The 22,669-nt window shown below is 48.7% G+C and overlaps 1 protein-coding gene across 5 annotated transcripts in view; it reads left to right on the top strand.

The window, feature by feature from the left end:
- Positions 1-22,669, top strand: part of LOC135369522 (RNA-binding protein 25-like) — a 103,611-nt gene that overhangs the window by 60,878 nt on the left and 20,064 nt on the right. For all 5 annotated transcript variants that reach the window (XM_064603102.1, XM_064603106.1, XM_064603105.1 and 2 more), the window contains 2 exons: positions 8,000-8,153; positions 14,523-14,787. In XM_064603102.1, coding sequence (XP_064459172.1) covers positions 8,000-8,153; positions 14,523-14,787 — 419 coding nt within the window. The remainder of the gene's footprint in view (positions 1-7,999; positions 8,154-14,522; positions 14,788-22,669) is intronic.

Raw genomic sequence — 22,669 nt, 5'->3', positions numbered from 1 at the left:
CACAGCCCAAGTCACGTGGGCACACGTTCCGTCATGTGTGGAAATTCATCACGTTATGTGTCGATACCGCTGGCCGCTCTCAAAATCCCGAATGGTTTTCAGAAGAACCACATCTCTCCCCAGTTAGTAGTATGAAGTATAGTGGTTAAAAGCGCTAAAAAGTAAAAGGATCTGATAATGAATGATCCTAATCAGGAAGACTGGGGACAGGTGCGTGTATTGGGTGACAATGAGGTAAGTTTTCTATCGACTTGATCCGCGGGGATTGTGAATAAACAGCTTGGTGAAGCTTGGAACAACAGAATGAGAATTGGTGCTCGGTGTTTGTGGTTCGTCTTCTCTCGGTTCCTTTTTTAAGCGCTTTTAATCGCATCGACAAATTTGCACAATATTCCATCGTCCACAGCAAAATGCCCAGCATTCAGTTGTATGTCAGTATCACAGCTGGCCGCTATAGAAATAAGAAATTACGAGTAGCTGTATCTTTGGTACTCACAGCTGAGACATCTGTGTCGCTACGCATTATGGGCAGCCTTTAATACGACACTTCGCCTTTCTGCGTTCCGCGCCTTCCTCGCAGCAATCTGTTCTGAACTAAGAACCTCTCTTGGCAGAGCCATCCTGGCGAAAGACTTGGTGTCTTGTGCTTTCCACTTCCGCCACCTGCATCACCACACCTCACCTGATACACAACGTCGCATCACGCGACCTTGGCAGTGCGCTTCTTCGGTGATGCGACTCACACGCGCTCGCACGCTATCCGATGCTTATGCTGTTTTTTTTTGTTTTTTTACAGCTGTTGCTGTAAAAAGCACGCCTTTTCGCCCCCAATGTGCGAAGAAGTGACAACGATATTGAGAGCTCGTTATTAAGAATGAAACTCGCCATTTATTATCTCACAATAAAGTTGTTGTTCGTTATTAAGAAACTTGTCCCTCAAAGAGAGTGAAACGACGATTAAAAGGTCGTAAACAGATATTAGCAACTCCAACAACCACAGAGGGCGCCGCCAGTTTTCAAAATGGCGTCCGAAAACAGGGCCGTCGGCACCCTCACGCTTTCTGCGATAACTAAATTCTTCAGTTGCACGGCCGAGTCGCGTTGTTTCGTTGAGGGTGAACGAACGTGTGCTGGCAGCACGACACCTCACCCTTCGTGGTATCAGGCAAAACCAAGTTCATGAAATAAAAGTCGTCGGACTGGCATGCATAAGCAGCCGCATACCGTGGCGGCCGTGTTCTCGTTTCAATCACGCGGCAGTAAAACTCCACATAGGTCATTAGGTGTTTCCTGTTCTTGCACAGCTGGTCAGTCAGAAAAAGTGTAAACACGTCGCCGCACTATACTACTTCAGTGCTACCAGTAAGTAAAGTTTATTTTCGTCAACGTAATTAGCGCCAGCATATTGAAAACTTAGCGTGTACGTGATGAAATGTACGTGCCACAGATCGTGGCTACAAATATTAATTGGCTTCTTCGCATATTGCAAGTTGCACATTTGTGAGGATTCTCATTATGAATGATGGCACTCGTTTTCGAGCACTGCCGCCTGCAGACCAAAGCACATGGGCCTTAGCTCTTTTACATTTTCACTTTGTTTTCGAAGCGATTACGCGCAAGTGCGTATACCCTCTTAAAAATGAACTTCACCGCATAGCACGCTCCTAGCCGACCATCATCTCGAATGATATCGTTATCTGCCCTGATTTGTAGAAATGAATTATGCGAATGAATATCCGGCGCTGCAGTTCCGGATTCTTAGGTAGGTGTATGGCGTAGGTGTACTAGTAGTACGTGTAGTAGGTGCGCGATGGGTCATCTTCGTTATCTTCGAATGGTTCCGACGACTGGGCTGCCATACTTTGGTTCGAGCAACGCATCACCAGCTCGCGTGGCACAGTGGTTAGCGTGCTGGCCATGTCACGTCATGGCCAGCATGGGAGGTACCCGAGTTCGAATCACGTCGTATGATAGCAGCCCAATAGACGATTTTAAAAAGAGGCGCGCGCCACCAAGCGCGTGGCGCAAAGCAGCATGGGAACTTTGAGGGACACTGCTCTGTCGTCTGCTTCGGTTATGGTTTACCCCAGCTGACGCTGCTGCTGCGCACACCGGGAATGTTGTTGTTCTTCTACCTCCGCCTCTGGTCGTCTCGTAATGTTTTAAGGCGCTGTAAGTTCCCATGAGCCCTTGCGCGCCACAGATGGCGCTTGCTTTTCTAAAATGGTCTATTGTTGACGTTTGCACCAGCCGAAGATGTTGGAGATGGCATGACGCTGAATTTCGGAACCACGGAGCGCAAAATGTTGTTCCACACAAACAATCGGAACACTCCGCCTCACAGGTGGTAATCAAACCCGTTTATCGGCTGGTAATTTGAAACGTCATGTTCGGAGCTCGGCCCCCCCGATTGGACTGCAAGAGGCTACGTAGCCATGTGACGTATGCATGATGGAGAGAGGCGCACTGATTACTCATCTTTGAAAGCATTTATGTGGGTGACTGAGCTGACACGAGCCGAACGAAATGTATATTTGGATATTATGACCCGCATTCTTTCATGGGGTACCATTATTTGTGAAACGTTTGACGGCCTTTTTACGGCCCCTTTAAAAGGAGACTCCGCACCAAAAACGTGTTGAGGTAACAGTGCGACATCAATCCGTACCGTATGATATTTCAGTGAATACACTTTCTCATCCCCAAGTGGCCCACATGATTAGAAAATGAATATTTTGCTTTGAGTGATTAGGCGCTCCGCCACGGAAAAGGCGTCAAGCAACACTGTGCTTCACCTCACCTGTATTCCTCATGTACGGCTTTGTGTAGGTTTTGTTTTTACCGCTGGCGAATATTTTAGAACGAAATCGAGGAAGCAGACGACTGGTCATCCATGCGTCACGAAAACGTTACAAAGCGCGTGCCCGAAAAATGGTGGCCCACACGAGACTACCGGTGACGTCACGCATGGTACAGGAGGCAGTAGAGGGAACCTTCAGAAGTTTCGGTTTCGTTTTGAGCTTCCCAGCTCTTCTGGCAACTAACGGGTCCCCGATTGCCAAACCAACTGTGTTTCTCATTTCGGAATGATGTATCGAACTTATTTACACAGCCATTATAATAGTTTCGGATTGTCCCGGAGTCTCCATTTAAGCAGCAAGCGAACTGGTGATAAGTATCCACGGTAGCGGAGAGCGCTCGGGGCTTTCGCTATCGTGGAGTGTCCGCAAAATCTGCGTCGGCCTACTGAAAATCCCGACAGATGCGCACTCGTTTCACGTGCACACGCCTCGAACCGTCTACCTCTCTTTGCTATGGACCATTTGCTTGAGATGTGGCGCCCTCTCGAATGTCGTCTGCTACTGGCTGAAAACAAATGCACGTGGGGAGGTGCCGCGCGGTTTCGCTTTCGTGTCCTTCGTTCCAGCGTGTATTCACTTTTTGAGTATCCAAAGTTTCGAGCCCTGTTCTACTTCTCTCTGTACGAAGTTTGAGTGTCCTTTCGATGTACGCAACATGACCCTCGATCCCGCAGTGCCATTCCATGCCAGCACAATAAGCTGTGCACCACTTTTTTGAAGAAGAGGAAGAAGAAGATTCTTGCGCTTGTTGAGTGTAGTGCAGCTATATTCTGCATGAAAGCTTCTCGTTATCGTTCACGAGTCATTTCCCTACATTTTTGATGCCGAAACCCGAGAAGTGTAGCCTCACTCATTGACGGAAGGATTCCAGGAACGGGAAACTGGTATATAGTAGCGTTGGCGTAGTCATGGTTCCGGTTGTTTCTCAGCCAGAACGAGAGCCGCGCATGCGCTGTGCATTCGCATGCAAATGGTCCATTGCACTCCAGGATCTTGTTGCCTTCTCCTACTCACGGCACGTGCGACTTAGTGATGCAAAACTATCGATAGCACTATCGACACTATCGATAGCCGTATGACAATTCGAGTGGTTGTCCTGATACTCCGAGCTGAAGTGGGTCAGACCGCATCTCACTCCGACTCCGAACCGGAGGAATCGTGCAGTAGCCGAACGCGGCAGGCTCGAGCAGAGGAGCGGAGAGGGAATGTCAACTCGCGTGACTTCCGGTGTTTCCCTCGTCGTGAAAAAACGAAGACGACGGCGCAAAATGCAGAACATGGCAGGCGTGGCGGAACAGAAACACTACTTAGCGGAAGCTGTCGCAATCACGTGACCGGAACCCAACCAGTTTTGGCAACCGCTCAGACGGCGTTGGTGAGAGCACTCTATAGAGCGCTCCGAGTAGGAGGAAAGAGCTCCGAAGGAACCAGTCGAATGCAGTGAGAGTGCTCTGTTTCGACCTGTCGAAGATAAAACGTCGCTCTAGAGCTATCGGAAGCAACCAGTCGAAGACACCATAGGCAAACTATCTATGGCACTATCGGTAGTCGGCTATCGGAGAACTATCGCGGAGCAGATAAAGATAGAAAAAGAAAATGCCTCACTCGTACAAGTTTTCCTGAGCTTCTGAGATCCTGAGCTTCTCATGGTCGCTCGAACCACCGCAAGTTCACGTGATACTCTCTGCTCTGGATTGACTGTCGTGGCAGTCTCATAGAGTGCGTGCGTACGATTTTATGATGATCATCATCCTTTTTCGCTGCTTGCAGTACATCATTCGTACATTACAGCTAAACGGAAAGAACTTGCGTCGCACGTGATTCCGTTTTCGTTGTCACTGTGCCAGTGCGAAACGAAGACGGGAACGAAAGCATCGATAGTGACAACCAAATCTAGCTATCGATAGTAAAGAAAAACAAAAGAACGGTGCTATTGGTAGTCATTTATCGTAACACTATCGACAGTGTTAAAAAAACGATCGATAGTCAATTTCTCGATAGTTTTGCATCACTAGCGACTTCTCGTTGTGGTTCTCTTTATGCACGGCGTCGCTCACGAGCCGCAACGGGGGGCAGTAAGAACTACCCCAAACCTCCCAGAATATTTTTTTCCTTTGATGCATAGGTGGCGAGTTTTGAGTTTTCGACGACGCCGGGGAGGGCTGGTGCACAACGCCCCTCCCCCTTCCCCTTTCCCTCCCAATGCGAACACTTCAGGATGCGGGGTACTCATCCCCTTTTCATGCTCAGAGATTAGGCAGGATGTCTGGAATTCCGTCTCAGGAAGTAGTTCGTTACGGCAGCTTCATGTTCACTCGCATGAAGCACGCTATTCTTAGGGTATCCATTGAAACGTCAGTCGTGAGTATCAGCTAGATGGACTTCTTGGGGGCCTGGTCCCCTCCTATCCCTGGGGCTCAGATCCCCGAGCCCCCGCGCAGTCGGCGCCTATGCTCTAGTGTCTTTTTTTTTTAACGTTCATATGTACACATCTACCGGAAACACCGTTGTTTCGTTGTGCACGTAGTGGTTTCAACATGACCAATATCGCTCGGTACCGAGTCAACTATTTATAGCGTTGCCATAGCCGCCACAGCGGTCACTGAGGCGCAGGCTAGAGTCACTAAATCAGCTTTGCTTCAGAGTATCGACACTGAGGTCCAAGGGAGAGTAGGAGCGCCATCTTGTTTCCACACCACACCGGTATCATCCCCATCTGAGGATCAAAGACGGCTAACATAATGCTCCCCGTGGGATAGAGAAGCGTGCATGATTGTTGTGCGATAATCCATGTATTGTCAACCGGAGCGTCCCGAGGATGTCAAGGTGAGGTCAAGGTCGTCAACTGGTGCTTGCAAACCCAAGCAGCACAATGTACTGAAAGTCGAGTGCAATAGGGGTGGACGGTATGTGTCTTATCAATGTTCTTTAGTTTCATCAGTCTGTTCAAGGCCTTCCACCTACCCGTCCACCCCTATTGCACTCGACTTTCAGTACATTTTGCTGCTTGGGAACAAAAGGAACATTTCACCCGCGCACGACAGATGGCATCGTACGCTGAAGTGCTTCAGAGCCGTTTATAGGGAGAGTTTGGCCATTAGGAGGAGCCTAACTTAAAGCGCGTCATGCGACGTCACGGCTGAACGACCTCCCTCGTCGTGCTCTATTGTTGTCCCGTCGTCAGCTGGTCGCCGACGCCATATTGATGCTGATCGTTGTTTACAATCCACGGAGAGAAGACACGTGCGAACTTCTTTCTTCGAAAGCCTTTCGTCCTTGAACTCTTTCAGTTCGGCAACAAAGCCCCCCTTATCACTAGGGCGAGTGGGTCATAAGCCGGTTATTGCTGTAGATTACATTCAGCGCGACCACGAAGCTGTGGACCAGCTGGAGGACAGCATCAATATGGCGCGGACTAGACGGCTGACAAGCGGATTCCGCTTGGATTCAGGCTTTTTGGACGGCGCAACGATGACTCTGACGTCAAAACAGGCTCCACCCATGAGGCGGCAAAAGATCAAAGAATGGCCAAACTCTCCCTATAAATGGTTCTGAAGTGCGCGTGGATAGCGTGGCGCGGAAACAAGATGGCGCGTGCTTGCTCTTGGACCTCAGTGTCGATACTCTGAAGCCTAGCTTATTTAGTGACTCTAGCGCAGGCTGTGCTTGGAGTCATCATGGCAGATATCGTAGCAGACGACGCAGTTGTCTTAAATCTGCACCCCGTGCACCAAGGACACAACTATCGAGGCACCAGAGGTTCTGTTTGATCTTGGCGCCAACATCCACCGCTGTTAGCAACCATGCCGAATTACAAATCTAGACGCTAGATGGCGCTTGGTGTTGGGTGGGCGTTCTGTAAGCTTACTTTATAATGTTCCTGCTACGCTACAATATTTAGAATTCGTGAACACCTCGCCAACGCCGGATAACGAAAATATCTAATCGTAGAACTCTTCCGATATCATAAAACAACACAACGTAAAAAACAAACAAACAATGTGCTATCCACTGATCTCTATGTGTAAAGGCTGGATCGCGCATGGGAGAGGGGACTGCGCGTAGCAGTTGTTCAGCTGTCAGCGTATATCATTACCGAAATTTGAAAGGCTGTGCACGAAGAGCATGCACACGCATGTAGGAGCGACAGCACATACGAGGTTAACACATCAGTTTATTTACTTCCACCGTACCTCACAAATTACAAGAACAGTGGAACAAATCGGCATATTGGCGCAGGTTCTGCATTCGCTTCTTCGGCACAGCTGAGCGACTGTGAGGGGAACCTGTAAAGCACAAGCGCATTGTTTATAGAAAACACGTGGTTTTGAGATTTATAGGAGCAGCCACACATGCTTTCTTGGTACGTAATGGCACCAGCGAAGTAGCAATGCAAGCAAGTCCGAGTTGTCAGATGCATGCGATACGAATAAACAGATTTTTCTTCAAAATAAAGGGCTTACCTGTGAAAAATTAACCCTCCTTCTCTGTCCGTGTGAACTGTACTCAAAGCTGCAGCAAACCGGCATGACATGCCCTTTCATTTAAATGAAATTTAAAACAAAATGCGGGCAGCCCCACTTGAACTAAATGCAGATGACAGGGGGGGGGGGGCGGAAGGGGCTGTCGCCCCCGGCACCTTCGCCACAGAGGTCGCCGAACGGCAGGCCGTAGCAGGTTGGTTGGACATTATAAAGCGGGAATGCAGAGAATTTGAATTTAGGCAGTGCAAATGAGAGTTCTGTTTTCTTTGTTTACGGAGCTTCCGACGGCACTGAGGGAGGGCAGGGTGCGCTCCACATTTATTCTGCCCCGGGCGCAAACTCGCCTCTGGTCTGCTCTGGCTGTGTGCTCTTAAAAAATACACTAACAGACCGACGAACACAACACAAGCTTCAAAAGGGACCTAGGCACACACAATACTTATTAATTTATGAATTGGGGACCCGTTGGCAAGCCGTCAGTAAGCCTTGCCAATCTAGCGTAATAGAGCGTACTCCACGGATATTATAATAAAGAGGTGCGGGCTATAGATTGCTGCCGCTGTATGACTTTTACGACGACTGTCATGTGTCTTTCACATTGCCTCGGTTTTCTACAGCGTTGTAACTTCGTGGATGGGATTCTGTTTTTCGCAGCGGCGTAGCGATGCTGAGGAAGCTGTTCGACCGCTCTCAAGAAAAGTTATCGGACGACCAGGACAGGCTCGAGGAAGAGACGGAGCTGAAAGAACTCAGAGAGAAGTTGCAAGAAGAGAGCAAAGCATCGGCGCTCAGAGAACGACAACGCACGGTGAGTTTTCCTTAGGCCGGTTTCACATTACCGTGATGGATTTCGCATCCGTATAGACCTCTCCCTGTTTGTAAACAAATGACGTCATAGTGTTCGACAGCGTCACCAACAGACGGCTTCAGAAAATCGCAAAGTGCTTAGCGCCGCTTTGAACTGTGGGAGCTTACTAATACGAAAGAAACGGGTGGCTTCCAAACTGTTTCGATTTCTCCCCTACCGGTCCATTGTCCACGACGTGTCAAGGTCAGCGGAAGCGAAACGTGAAGGTCTATTGTACCACTCAGTAATAGCCCAGGATGCAATGCGTGGGCAAGGAGCTCTGGGATTTTCTGAAATCGTCTATTTGGTAGAGTTTAACTACACTTGAAGCTAGAGGCGAACAACGTCGTGCCCGAAAGCCACGGTCTTGATGGGACTACGATGGTCCCTGAAAGGGACGCGACCTTCGGTCCTATAGTTTTCTCTCAGTAGGAGGCAGCGAACAAGTGCCCATTCGTGGAACCCCCCAGCCCTCTTCTTCCGATTTGTTTCGGTTTCAGTGTGTCTACCAACGTCATAATGACGTTTCTCGGGTAGAGGTCTATTGGTACCGCCTTTTTTTTCTTCTCGGTGATCAACCCTGTACTCGCCGCGTCCGAGACACTTGCGTGCTTTTTCACTTTTCACATGCTCCACTTGGGTTCATTTAGGCCATACACACTACCGTATTTCCTCGCGGGTGGCCTATTCACGACAGTTGTCACCTGAACGTGAGTGCCAGGAATCTAGCGCGCATGGATCACGCCAGGGGCATCGCGGTCGCTCACCTTCAGGTTTCGTCGTCTGCTATCTCACGTGAACTTCGACGTGCGGACCAATGCGGGCCCTCGCCACCTTCAGAGTGCGGATATGACGACACCGGTTATAGTTAGGCAACCCGCTACCAGGTCGTATTATGATAGGGGGAAAAAAGTGCTAGCTGGCAAATTCCAGGCGCTCGGAAAGCGCCACGCGAACGTTCGAGATTGCCTCGCTTTGACCAAATGAACATGACTGCTCGGGATCTGGCAAAAAAAGTTCCCACGACATGACCACCCGAATTCGCCATTAGTGTGAAACTAGCCTGACATGCGCTTCTGCGAGGTTCCGCGGAATAGTAGAGTGGCGTACTGTGCCGCGTGTGTGTGTGTCCGACGACACCATCTGCGTCTTTTCCTGTCGTCTGCTACGGACACAAGACATTCCGTAGCAGACGGCAGGGAAAGTCGACAAAAAAGTGTCGTCTGCTACGGAACGCGTCGTAGATGTGCCGCGGGATACCCCTCACGGTTAGTAGTGCAGGAAAAGTCAACTCCGAGCGCTTGTCCTTATGAGGCAGCAGAAAGCTGTGTGGCATTCTTCGCACCTTCGTTCTCAGAAATATCACTCATGTGAATACACGGTGAAAAGGATGCTCTATCGAAGCTCTGTTAAGAGTTGCATGTATTTGCATTAGCTTTTGGGACGAGCACCTGTGAGGGCGTAACGATGCACAACAGCAACAAGTGCTCAAATAGATTATAATAAGAAGCGAGCCGTTATTCGTTATACTCGATTAAAGGTGGTGTCCTCGAGGAATCCGGAATTATAAGGTTAATGCGATATCCACTCGGTGGTGCATTCCAAGAAGAAAACCGCAAGCCAGCTTCCGGTTGAAACGGCCCTTCCCTGCTTCGCCTCCTCCGGTGACGTAATTGGCATTGCCGACGAGATTCCCAATCGCTCAGCTGACAGCGTCGCCATATCCGATACCACCGAAAGCATGAACGGAGATGTTTCTAGCCACTGTTCGGCAGCAGATTGCGGGTCGGAAGACCGCATTTTTTGTTAAGCAACATGCAGTCATGCAATTTTATACTATTTGCTCGTTTGACAGCCCTGGTACTCAGTTACAAATGTCACAAATTTCGTTCAAATCACTCTCGTAGTTTGTTTGTTTTTTTAAATAGAAAATTAAGATTATATATTACGGGTAACCCTGTGTCTAAGGCCAGACACGAACACCGCAGTCCCCGCCATGTTGGGCGGCGAACATAAACATGCCATTAACAATGGGACCGTACAGCGACATCTGTGGACCGCTACCATCACCTCGCCGGCTTTCCGGACGTGGTACATTTTTGCGTATGTGACTCTTACGGTGATTCTGCTAACAGTTTATTACTGATTTCCTATATGTACCAATGTCCTTGCATATTGAGAGAATATATGTCAGGAACGATATCGTTCGAACAAACTTTTCAAAGAAAGTTCAAGAAGCCGGCTGCCTAGCCCATGACTTAGCCGACAGAGAGGTCGGGACATGTAACACTGTTGCTCGACGAATGGGCGGTTGTTTCCCACCAGGCGTCGCCCCGCGTCTTTTCAACGCAATTTCGGTTGTGATTACAAAAATATTTAGAGTTCTGTCGCACATAAAATTTGCAGTGTGGGTTTCTTTCGGAATAAGTTTTCAAACGCCGCTGCCAATATTAACGCCGACAGAGAGGTCGGGACATGTAACACTGTTGCTCGACGAGTGGGCGGTTGTTTCCCACCAGGCGTTGCCCCGCGTCTTTTCAACGCAATTTCGGTTGTGATTACAAAAATATTTAGAGTTCTGTCGCACGTAAAAATTTGCAGTGTGGGTTTCTTTCGGAATAAGTTTTCAAACGCCGCTGCCAATATTAACACCTTGCCTGCTGCTTTACAAGGCCAAGAACTGAGCCGTGAGCGGCTCATGTGCATGCGCTCATTCATTAAATAAAACTCATACGTTTTAAACTTTACTTCGGACGCTTCCGGAACGTCTGTGTTACCAATCAGGACCTTCAGGGGAAAATACCCCAGGAAAAGACCAGCGTCGACACTTCGTGATTTTTATATTGATTAATTGGTTTCGGCTTACATATCTCTTTCGTGGAGCAGAGTACACACGTGCTCTTTCGCTCAGCTGTCCGGCTGCCAAGTACGTGTTCATCCGCCGTGTTCACACGAAGGGGTGACGGAAGATAAGAAACAGACAGTAGAGACTCTTCGGTCCATTCGTCATCATGTAACCGCATCATGCTTTGAAGCATGTACGCGCAATTCACCGTGGAACGCACCTCTAATGTCAGGGCTAGTGGACTGTAAGAGGCTGTTCCTTTAACCAACCGTTATTTGCGGTAAATGTAATGAACCGGACGATGCAGTTGTTATATTGTCACAGTTGAAGCAGCAGCGTAACTCGACGAACAGTTCAAACGGGCTTGCCAGATCAATATCCTCGAAAGTCGCAAACGTGCCCTGAGAAAGTAGCCAACAGTAGCCAACCTCCCGTATATTTTTCCAACAGCGTTGCCAGGTCAAAATCCTGAAACGTCGCCAACGCGCACCGAAGAAGCTGCCAAAAGTACATGGGCTTGGCATGTACGCGCAGTTTACCGTGGAATGCTCCTCTAATGTTAGGACTAGTTGACTGTAAGTGGTTGTTCCTTTAACTTAGCGTTATCTGCGGTAAATGTAATGAGCCCGACGATGCAGCTGTTGTATTGTCACAGTTGAAGGGGCAGCGCAGCTTGACGAACAGTTGAAACGGGGTTGGTGTACAGTAATCCCCGGAAGTCGCCAGCGCGGCCTGAGAGAATAACCAACCTTTCGTGTATGTGGCCAACGGGGTTGCCAGGTCAAAATCCTGAAACGTCGCCAACGCGCACTGAAGAAGCTGCCAAAAGTATATGCACTTGGCATGTACGCGCAATTCACAGTAGAATGCTCCTCTAATGTCAAGAGTAGTGGACTGTAAGAGACTGTTCCTTTAACCTAGCGTTATTTGCGGTAAATGTAATGAGCCGGATGATGCAGCTGTTATATTGTCACAGTTGAAGCAGCAGTGCAACTCGACGAACAGTTGCAACGGGCGTGCCAGATCAAAATCCTCGAAAGTCGCAAACGCGCCCTGAAAAAGTAGCCAACCTCCCGTATATGTTGCCAACAGCATTGCCAGGTCAAAATCCTGAAACGTTGCCAACGCGCACTGAAGAAGCTGTCAAAAGTACATGGGCTTGGCATGTACGCGCAATTCACCGTGGAATGCTCCTCTAATGTTAGGACTAGTGGACTGTAAGAGGCTGTTCTTTTAACCTCGCGTTATTTGCGGTGAATGTAATGAGCCGGATGATGCATCTGTTATATTGTCACAGTTGAAGCAGCAGTGCAACTCGACGAACAGTTGCAACGGGCTTGCCAGATCAAAATCCTGAAACGTCGCCAAAGCTGCCAAAAGTACATGCACTTGGCATGTACGCGCAATTCACAGTGGAGTGAACCTCTAGTGTCAGGACTTGTTGACTGTAAGAGGTTGTTCCTTTAATTTAGCGTTATTTGCGGTAAGTGTAATGAGCCTGACGATGCAGCTGTTGTATTGTCACAGTTGAAGGGGCAGCGCAGCTTGACGAACAGTTGAAACGGGGTTGGTGTACAGTAATCCCCGGAAGTCGCCAGCACGGCCTGAGAGAATAACCAACCTTTCGTGTATGTGGCCAACGGGGTTGCCAGGTCAAAATCCTGAAACGTCGCCGACGCGCACTGAAGAAGCTGCCAAAAGTATATGCACTTGGCATGTACGCGCAATTCACAGTGGAATGCTCCTCTAATGGCATGACTAGTGGACTGTAAGAGACTGTTCCTTTAACCTAGCGTTATTTGCGGTAAATGTAATGAGCCGGATGATGCAGCTGTTATATTGTCACGGTTGAAGCAGCAGTGCAACTCGACGAACAGTTGCAACGGGCTTGCCAGATCAAAATCCTCGAAAGTCGCAAACGCGTCCTGAGAAAGTAGCCAACAGTAGCCAACCTCCCGTATATGTTGCCAACAGCATTGCCAGGTCAAAATCCTGAAATGTCGCCAACGCGCACTGAAGAACCTGCCAAAAGTACATGCACTTGGCATGTACGTGCAATTCACCGTGAAATGCTCCTCTAATGTCAGGGCTAGTGGACTGTAAGAGACTGTTCCTTTAACCTAGCGTTATTTGCGGTAAATGTAATGAGCCGGATGATGCAGCTGTTATATTGTCACGGTTGAAGCAGCAGTGCAACTCGACGAACAGTTGCAACGGGCTTGCCAGATCAAAATCCTCGAAAGTCGCAAACGCGTCCTGAGAAAGTAGCCAACAGTAGCCAACCTCCCGTATATGTTGCCAACAGCATTGCCAGGTCAAAATCCTGAAATGTCGCCAACGCGCACTGAAGAACCTGCCAAAAGTACATGCACTTGGCATGTACGTGCAATTCACCGTGAAATGCTCCTCTAATGTCAGGGCTAGTGGACTGTAAGAGGCTGTTCCTTTAACCTAGCGTTATTTGCGATAAGTGTAATGAGCCGGACGATGCAGCTGTTATATTGTCACAGTTGAAACGGGGTTGCCGGACCAAGATCCTCGAAAGTAGCAAGGAAGCATCCTGAAAAAGAGGAGCCAAGAAAGTAGTCCTGAGAACGTAGCCAACAGTAGCCACCCTTCCATATATGTTGCCAACACTGTTGCCAGGTCAAAATCCTGAAAAGTCGGCAAGGTGCACTGAGAAAGCAGCCAAAAGTATCCGTACCCGGCATGTGCGTGTAATTCACCCTGGAATGCACCTCTATTGTCAGGACTAGTCGAGTGCAGGAGACTGTCCCTTTAGACGGTCTATGAAGAGACTAAAAAAAAAAGAGCTCTTAGTGGAGAACGGCTCACAAGGAGGTCTATTATCTGAAATGTGCCATATTTTTTACATAATGCATTGAACGCGGGCGCAGTTCATGCTAAAAAGAAAATTAAAAATAAATGTTAAGGTCGAGCGGTCGCGCTACACCCCCCTTCGCCCCGCAAGCGTGCTGACGTCACTTACATCCTTTGCTCACTCTGAGTGAGCATGCTAACATGTCATAAATCAATAGCGAAAAGAGATTATACACAGTATCAATAATGTACCACGTCCAAATCAGAGAGCGTTAGTATATACCGTTGACAACGTCACCGCGAAGCCCTATCGTACATACCGGAACCAATAAGGAGTTTTAGTGCATCGTGCTCTATAGCCTTTGCGTGCGTAAGGGATAGCGGGGTGGTTCTGCGCAATGCGCGAAGCTCTCTTTAGCGCGTGCGCAGAACTACCAACGCTATCACTTGCGTGCGCAAAGGCGATAGCGTACGATGTACTAAAACTCCCTAATGTCAGTGTGCATGATTCAGAACGTTATTCCTTGATCGGGTACGGTAGATACGGAGCTCTTGGAAGCCGGTTTATCGCCGATTTACTCTCACTATTATCTGACTACGGTCTGACTATTATCGCATGTGTTCTGAGTATCCGTTATCTGCATTATCGATTTCTTGCGTTCTAGGCCGCTATCAACCGCGTGCACGCATGGAAAGCACGCTGTCCTGCTGCTGAAAGTGCCGCGTCATCACGATGTCTCCATTTGGCCGGCGGTGCCTCAGCAGAAGTGCTCCAATCACCCCCAATATCACGTGCCCTGTGCGACGCTGCGTCAGCACACCCTGCTGCGACACCTGCCGGAATACCGAATGGCTACGCTCTGAAGGAGTTACCTGCCACGGCCAATCAGAGCAGCAAGGAAAGGGCCTCCGTGTCTGCAGCACCTTCCTGTGAGTCTTGTGGAACATAATCGCTAAATTTACATTTGTGTATCATGTTGTGTATCATGTTACATGTGAGCAGCGTCGCGTGCTTCCTATATTGGAATGTAGACTGTGTCATGGAAGGCATGGACATGGCGTTCTCCGCAGTGAATGTACGTTTGGGGTGGCTGTCGATGTACCTACAGAAGTGTTGTCATGGTCGCATGAACGTGTGTTGTCGAAACGAAGTAAATGGTGATAACGACGAGCTGGAGATAAGCGGGAGCAAGCTGGCTGTCCTTGCTCGGAGGCGTTTATTGCGATCCAAGCCCCAGCTTTCTGCAAGTAATGTATGATGTTGTAAAAGAGGGAACTGTATCGGAAACGAGAGCCAATAACTGGAACAGTAAATGCCAAATTCTTCAGGTAGCGTGAACAAGATGTGCAACTATCCGTGTATACTCACGGGGCAGGAGTTCTGCCGAGTGTTATGCGGAGCATCCGCACCGTGCCAACATATCGGAAGTGGCATACAGCGTGTATTGGCCGACGACACCCCTTGTGTCTTTCATATAGTCATCTGCTACGGAACATACGTGTATACGCCGCACGTTTAGCAGACGACAGAAAGCTATGACGTTTTTCACATCATCCGCTGGAAGTTTGTGAGCAATGTCGCGGGCGGGAATACACAGTATGGAGAAACTGACAATTTTCATTTAGCTTCTTCGGAATTTTGTCGAAAACGACAAAAGAGAAAGCGTCGGTATCTGAATGTTACGTGGCGCACCATAGTTCAGCCAGCAACACTGGAACAATGATCTCGCCGTTTCTCGCGGTTGTCTTTGTTGAATTGAATCTCTCACGTGACTGGACTGGATAGAGAAACTGTGCAGTAGAAACGCTATTTTGTAATTTAAACAGTCATCATCGTTTGCTTTGCTAGACTCGTCATCTGCGTAAATGTTCGCCCCCAAAGGTTACCACCCGCACGCAACAATCGTATTTGTACTTATCATGGCGGCGGTAAATATGTAAGGGTCGTCAAGAGCAGATTGTGGGGCTGTGAAAACGCTCTTGCAGCCTACCTGTGTGCTAAGGTTTCCGCAGCAGTTTGAAAAAAAGGTATGGCACACCTCTTGACGTTGGCAAGGCTTACCGTAGTTTGTTCTAAGGCTAGCTGCATAGTGGTTTTCTTCACGAAGGATGCTAAAGGATTAGTACGCCACGGCAGTTGTTACATGGTGGCAGACTGTTCGCTAATACCGAATAACCATACGTGGAGGTTTTTCTTTTTTTGCTCCCAGGGCAGTGAATGCGTGTTTCACTGGTTAATCCAAAGCGGATCTACTGGTCGGTTCAGAGCAACTCGCTCCACCACGGAGCGCTCCTTTTTCGCTCCTTCGCTTAGAAAGCTCGAATTCGAACAGAACTCCAATATGGTACTTGCGGGGCAAAGGAACATCCAGCACTGCGCAGACTAGATGCGTTCACAAAGCGTACGCAACGATTTCTGGATTTTGTTACTTAGCGCCTTATTTTCGTTGTTGTGTAGCGGCTGGAATTTGGGATAAATGATACCCGTCAGGTGTAGTGTGCTTGTGCGTTGGCATGTGACGCGCACTATGTTAGAGAGAGAAGTGCGAAGAGCTGTGATGAGTGCCGTCCGAGCTCATCATGTAGGACGTGGTTTTGGCGCCTGAAATCATGGGTGAACTTACACGCAGTTGCCTTGCAGTAACTCACTCTTCCAGCGCCATCTTGCGGCATTCTTATGTTGGCGATACCATCGCATGGCCTCCGCCTTGCCCTTCTCAACAACGTACACGATGTGTATAGCAGCATACACACATATACACACCTGTAGACGTTGGCGCAATTATTTCATACTGTGTGACACCACCGTCAAGAGATCTAATACGGGGGTCCTCCAGGAGCAATGCCAAATCGAAACTGACGGTAAGTGAAATTGACGATAAAGGCTTCGACGATCGGCGGCGCGACTTTAACGTGTGTAGGATAGTGTGAACTGAGGAGGACGGACGGAGAACGGACGGACGGACGCCACACGACAGGATAGACCGTGCGGAATATCACTCAGAGGAAAAACGTAGTTTTTGCTCCTGGCACATCACTGACAACGTTGGTGACAAACTCGCCCACGGAATCTCACGGGCGTTCCGTGGATGGGACACGGATCGATTCCTTCAATACTGTTGAAGGCAATGTTGGTTGCTGAAACAACGTGTCTCCCTAGTTAATCTTCCACTGCTGCGCATGTTTGTTATAGGTCAGTGCTTGTTTAGTCACGTCAATGAAAATAATGCGACGAAAAATATTACGAGAAATGGCTTCGCGTGACGTTGTCGTCAAGAGTTCGTCAATCACGACCTGCATTCAACGTTCGTTGCCCTGGAAACGAGCCGCCATGAGCCTCGTGGGCAGCCACTCTGGTATAACCGCAGAAAGCCTGTGGTTGAAATCGTCTACTCTGATTGGATGAAGCCAATGACATCCCGGCTTTGTGTCCAAGTGACGCCTGTCCTCTGCTTGTAGGATATTCTTATAAAGTGTCTCCGCGTTTACATAAGGCAAAGAAAAGCTTGTCATTGAGAGGTTTGACCCAGCCTTAGCTCTGCACCTTCTTAGGACACTTCACATCACCATCATCATCTACGAGATATAGTCATGAGCATGCCCACAGCTGTGAGGCCAGCAGAGGCAAGCTGCTACAGCATCCACCACCACCATATGTCCATATGGCGAAAGAGTGAGTGCGTGGGGTCCCTCTGGCGGTTGCTGGAATCAAAACCGCCATTACTTCCTGTTTGCCACGTGGCTTTTTTTTTTCGGTTTCGTTTTGTATCGCGTTTGTTATGTGCGTTGGTGTCCGTGTGATCAGTGCTATGGCCCGGTTTCACCAACGCCGGTTAACTTTGGATCGAGTCCAATGGTCACTAAAACTTGAAGTTTAATATTTATTTAAGAATTCAATGTTGATGACAATGGTGATTGTTTCAGTGACCATAACTCCTTTAGTGAAGCAGAGTTAAGCGCTAAATTCGAGGTGAGGGACCGTTCAAATGTCAATCGGCGTTGGTGAAACCGGGCCTATGTCACCTTTCATACGCGTGTTTTTATATATTGACCTTCGGACAACACCAGATCCAACCGGATACATTTTCATCATGGAGGAGGGAAACAGAGGATCGGCCCTTCTGCACGATTGCCATTGGGATGGGCGTGCAAGCCCATACGTAAGGGGGTAAAAAATACGTTAGCATTATAACTTGAAAAACCCTTTGGAACTTCCCTTCACAACGCTACACATATCTTCAACGACCCTTCACAACCGTTACACAACCCTTCGCACGACGTTTCACTAACTCAAGACAGCATCCGCAGTGAAACGAGTCTTTCGTGCTTTCCTCGACTCAGCTTGACGGCGCCGTCTCGGAGCCTCTGCCTTCTTTCGCCGGTGCTCCTACGCACAGCTTTCATAATCCATGGCGCGACCATGCTGACCCGTCTGAACCTGTAGCCACCACAGCTGCACTGGTCGGTGCGCAGCGTTGCGCTTTTTACCATGCACCCCCTCCTTCCCTCTCCACTCACCGCGCATGCGCGCCGTGGTTGCAGACACACCACGCCGCGATTCTTGCGTACCGAGGCCGCAATGACATTAATCAAGCTCGTACAACAATGGAAGGAATAAAGTGAACCTGTGGCACAGCGCCAGCTCGCAAACGAACACGCAGAGGGGAAGTTTTTTTTTTAATTCCGTGTTAGCGCCGCGAAGCAACTGTTGCTATGAGCGGCGTACAGACGTGGACAGATGGAGAGAGGACAGCAGGAAGGAGTGGGGGACAGGGGGTTAGTTTGCGTCCTGGGCCGACTTCAGGTAGAACTGTGCCAACATTCGTCCCAGAGGGGAAGTCCTGAACGGCTTCAGAAGTCACTTCGTTGGCGACCACACGACTCTTCCAATTGTGACAACCCACACATCACGTACAGTAGGGTTAGAGGGAGAGATAGCAGCAGAACGGTGTTTCAGTTTTAACGCTCACAAAGTCAGGTAACTCTAACACACACACAGGAAACCGAAACAACACTGTGTAGTACTCAAGTACTTACGAATGGCGCGTTATTCCTGTGGCAGAATTGCTTTCCGTTGAACGAGAGCCGCAGCTGTGACAGGAACACATTACCACAACGTTGGTTCCGCGATAGTGCTCACATTTTAACTCTTAATGTCTTTGGAAAAGCACGGAGAGCAGCCCGGACAAAGCGATGCAAAACAAACTTTAGAGAGCGTCACGTGGTGGACAGGAAGCAGTGGCGCTTTTGACTCCAGCGACCGCCAGAAGGGTCCCACACACATCTGTTGGAAACGGTCGTGGAGGCCGCCATGTTGCTTGGGTCAAGTGTGCGCTTACATGGTAGCCGGGGCTCTCCCAGAGTCTTACGCGCCGGCCTGTGTGCGGTGAGGTATATTACTTGTGGCTCTACCAACCTTCTGGGACCACACTCTTCGGGTCTCTTAATCAGCTGTACTCTCGCCCCTTCTCTCTATCAAAATTGCTTGGTCCCTTGCCGAATCCAGACCACCAACGCTCTGCGCTCAATGCTCTTTTGATCTTCTGGACACAATAGGACTTCGATCCTTATTGTGAAAGAGCTCATTCTGTCATTCCCCACATCACCACTAGCAATGGGGTAGAGCATCGCCCCTGGCGAAGAAACTCCCCTATTCATCATCTTTAAATAAAGTTGTTGTTACTTGTGGCGCCCGCTTGCTACTCACTTTGGCGCCGGTGTGCATCGTATTGACTACAAGATTCCTGCATTCCCTTCCAACGCCGATACGGCGCTCCTGCTCCTCTCTGGACGACGACTTGGATAGATGGATAGACATGTCAGGTCCTGTTTCGCGACTAGCCCTGTCACCAGACCTAACCCCTCAAGGCTTCTTCCTCTGGGGTTACGTAAAGGAGAGTGTGTATGACACCGACCTGCTAACACAGGAAACATTGAAAGAATAATAAACTACTGCATAGAAATAAATACGGAACAACTGCGAAAAACGATGGACAGCAAGACCGCCTTCACCCGTGCCTTGCCGCCGAAGGAATGCATTTTGAGCACGCCCTGTAGTTTTTCACTTCGCAGCAATAAACTTATCCGCTGTTCACCATGTTCACGAGCTTGTGTTCGCAAGGCAACAGGCCCGGCCAAACTTTGTTTGATGTTCGGCCTGACCTGTGATTTGTAGAGGACGTATTTGTGGGTAAGCTGATTACGAAGCATGCGATTCCTCTCCTTGGATAAGATTCTTTTCCTGTGCTCTCTGAGGTTTTCCCTGGGTTTTCCGAGGACGAAGTTCAGGACGCATGTCGGCACAGTTCCCGCTGAAGTCCCAGTACGCATACTAACCTCCTGTTCTCCATTCCTTCGTGCTGTCCTCTCTGTCTGTACGCCGGTTATAGCCACAGTTGCTTCGCGTCGCTAGCACGGAATAATAAGATCTTACCTGTAAGAGCAGCACAGCTGTCGCGTGCATTGATGTCTCTGAGATTCCTGCAGCGCAGGTCACTCGCTGCTTGCTATTTGGGCCTCGCATGGAAAACGTGAAATTCACCTTCACGAAGTGTGCTCGATCAGACCCGCCGGAACTTGACAAATAATGTGCAACAGCTACAGCCTTCTCTTTGGCTGCCTGCCAGAAGTATATGAGCAGCGTTTAATACTGGTTCGCCCTCAACGGAACCATAGTCAACATTGCAGTGCAGAAATCTCAAAAGCGAAATCAAGCGACAACCTGGGACCGTCCGCCATATTGGAGTTTGGATGCGCCATCTACCGGTGGTGCAAGACGCGAATAGTAGAGCGAAAGAGCGCATTCTTACGTTACTCCTTATCACATGGCCGATTGGATAAAATAATGTACTCGGTGCTGGTATCGCCAAGGTCGTCGTGCTGGACAGTGGAAGGTTATGGCTTCGAACCTGCTACCCGTTGTTTGCTGCCTGAGGTTTTCCGGAAGACTTTCCAGATGAATCTATGCACAGTTCCTCCTGATGTCCAGTTGTCCTGATGTCCTATTAGGGTGTTTTCACATGACGTCAAACGGGCGCGTTTGGTCGCCATGGTGGTGGTCGGCGCGGCTGCCGAGATTATCTAGCATTTGCTCGTAAACGAAGCCTCGAATGGCGTTTTGAGAGCCGGTCGTGTCCCTACCCTTGTTTTATCCCGATGACACTTCGTCATTGTCGTTCTCACATTTTTCTTTGTGAAAACTATATGGTTGTCGCATTGAAAAATAGCGCAATTTGTCATCTTTCAATGCCGCTCGCACGAAAAGTGACCACCAGTGGGAGGAGCTTATGGTCATGCAACGTCACTGACACGTCACAATGTGACGTAGATTAAAACTACCTATACTCATACTAATCCCACTGTCTCCCACTCATTCGTGCTGTCTCTACGCCGCACTTGCTTCGCGGCCCCAACACAAAATAATAATAAACTGACAACAGCAGATCAAAGAGTGATATTAAACGGTAGGAGCAACTTATTCATTTACACATGGTAACAAGTCTTTCGTGCACGAGACTGCACTACTTCAGGTTACAAAGGGTTACGTTACAAAGGTTACGTTTTTTTGTAACCTGAAGAAGTGCAGTCTCGTGCACGAAAGACTTGTTACCATATGTAAATAAATATGTTGCTCCTACCGTTTAATATCACTCTTTGATCTACTCATAACCGGCAACTTGACATCGCCTATTTTTCTGCCTTCGTATCTTCTTAACAACAACAGCAACAACTTTATTTAATGATGCTGAATGAGTAACGTCATCGCCACACCACTGTTGTAAAAAAGAAGATGCATCTGCTACATGTCCAATGCATACCGCACAGTTTGCAAGCACCTCGTCGTCGTCATCGTCCTTTGAAATATGGCGCCCCATACGGTGGATTCTGGCAACTTTTCGACCACGCGCATTTAGGCTGCGGGCCTCGCGCGAGCTCAAGCTTTGTGAACAGCTGCGTAAAAAAAAAAAAATTTGAAGGTGAACAATCCTTTGTGCAGCACCTGTGTTATGTATCTACAATGATACTGCAGCTGCCCCGTGGGATGCCAGATCTAGCTGATGTTGCTGATACCAGGACAGCTTTGAATCTTGCGACGTCTTCATTCTACTTCGTCGATCACTGACTCTAAACCGTGTGAGTTGTCTGACAGATGGAATCTCCTTGGTTGCAGCCCAGTTTTGGTACCTGCTACCGGCAGTTTGGTTGTTGCGCATACGTAAGCTTGGATTACGTAAGTGTTTCGCTATGTTTTTGCAAGACCCTCCCGTGATAGTCAGCTTCAGTGCTTTGTTCCTTGGCTGTGAATTACTTCGTGAGAAGATTGCGTTATGCGCTGAACGGGTAATCAGTGACTTTCGTCCGCCTTGGTATTCGATAGCGTAATGTCGTTTGAGAGCGTTCTGCTTAGTCGAAAATGCAATGTGCATGGTGCACTTCCTACCACTACTTGAGTAAACAGCGTACTCTGCCATTTTTGGCGTATTCGGACACGAAAGGTCAGGTAGGACTCCAGGAACTTCGGCTGCTCAAAAGGGGTCTGCAGATTTAGCTATCCCAAATACCATTTTGTATTATTTTTGTAGTAGCAGGTGTGACATTTCTATGGACACTGTTGTAACTGAATTACTTAACCCTCGACTGGTGTCTCGTTCAAGTTGTCCTTAGTTGTGGGTCATTTCACGCCAAACGTCCCGGGGGCGTAGCTCGACCCCCTCAGACCTTCATAAAAAAAAAAAAAAAATGTGTGGACTCTCTGTTACCTATGGATTCCTCCTGATTTGAGAAAAATTGTCAAATTTTTAAGGTTAATGTA

Source organism: Ornithodoros turicata, chromosome 9 (assembly GCF_037126465.1).
Source record: "Ornithodoros turicata isolate Travis chromosome 9, ASM3712646v1, whole genome shotgun sequence".
NCBI classification, from domain to species: Eukaryota; Metazoa; Arthropoda; class Arachnida; order Ixodida; family Argasidae; genus Ornithodoros; species Ornithodoros turicata.
This window is presented reverse-complemented; position numbering and strand designations above follow the sequence as displayed.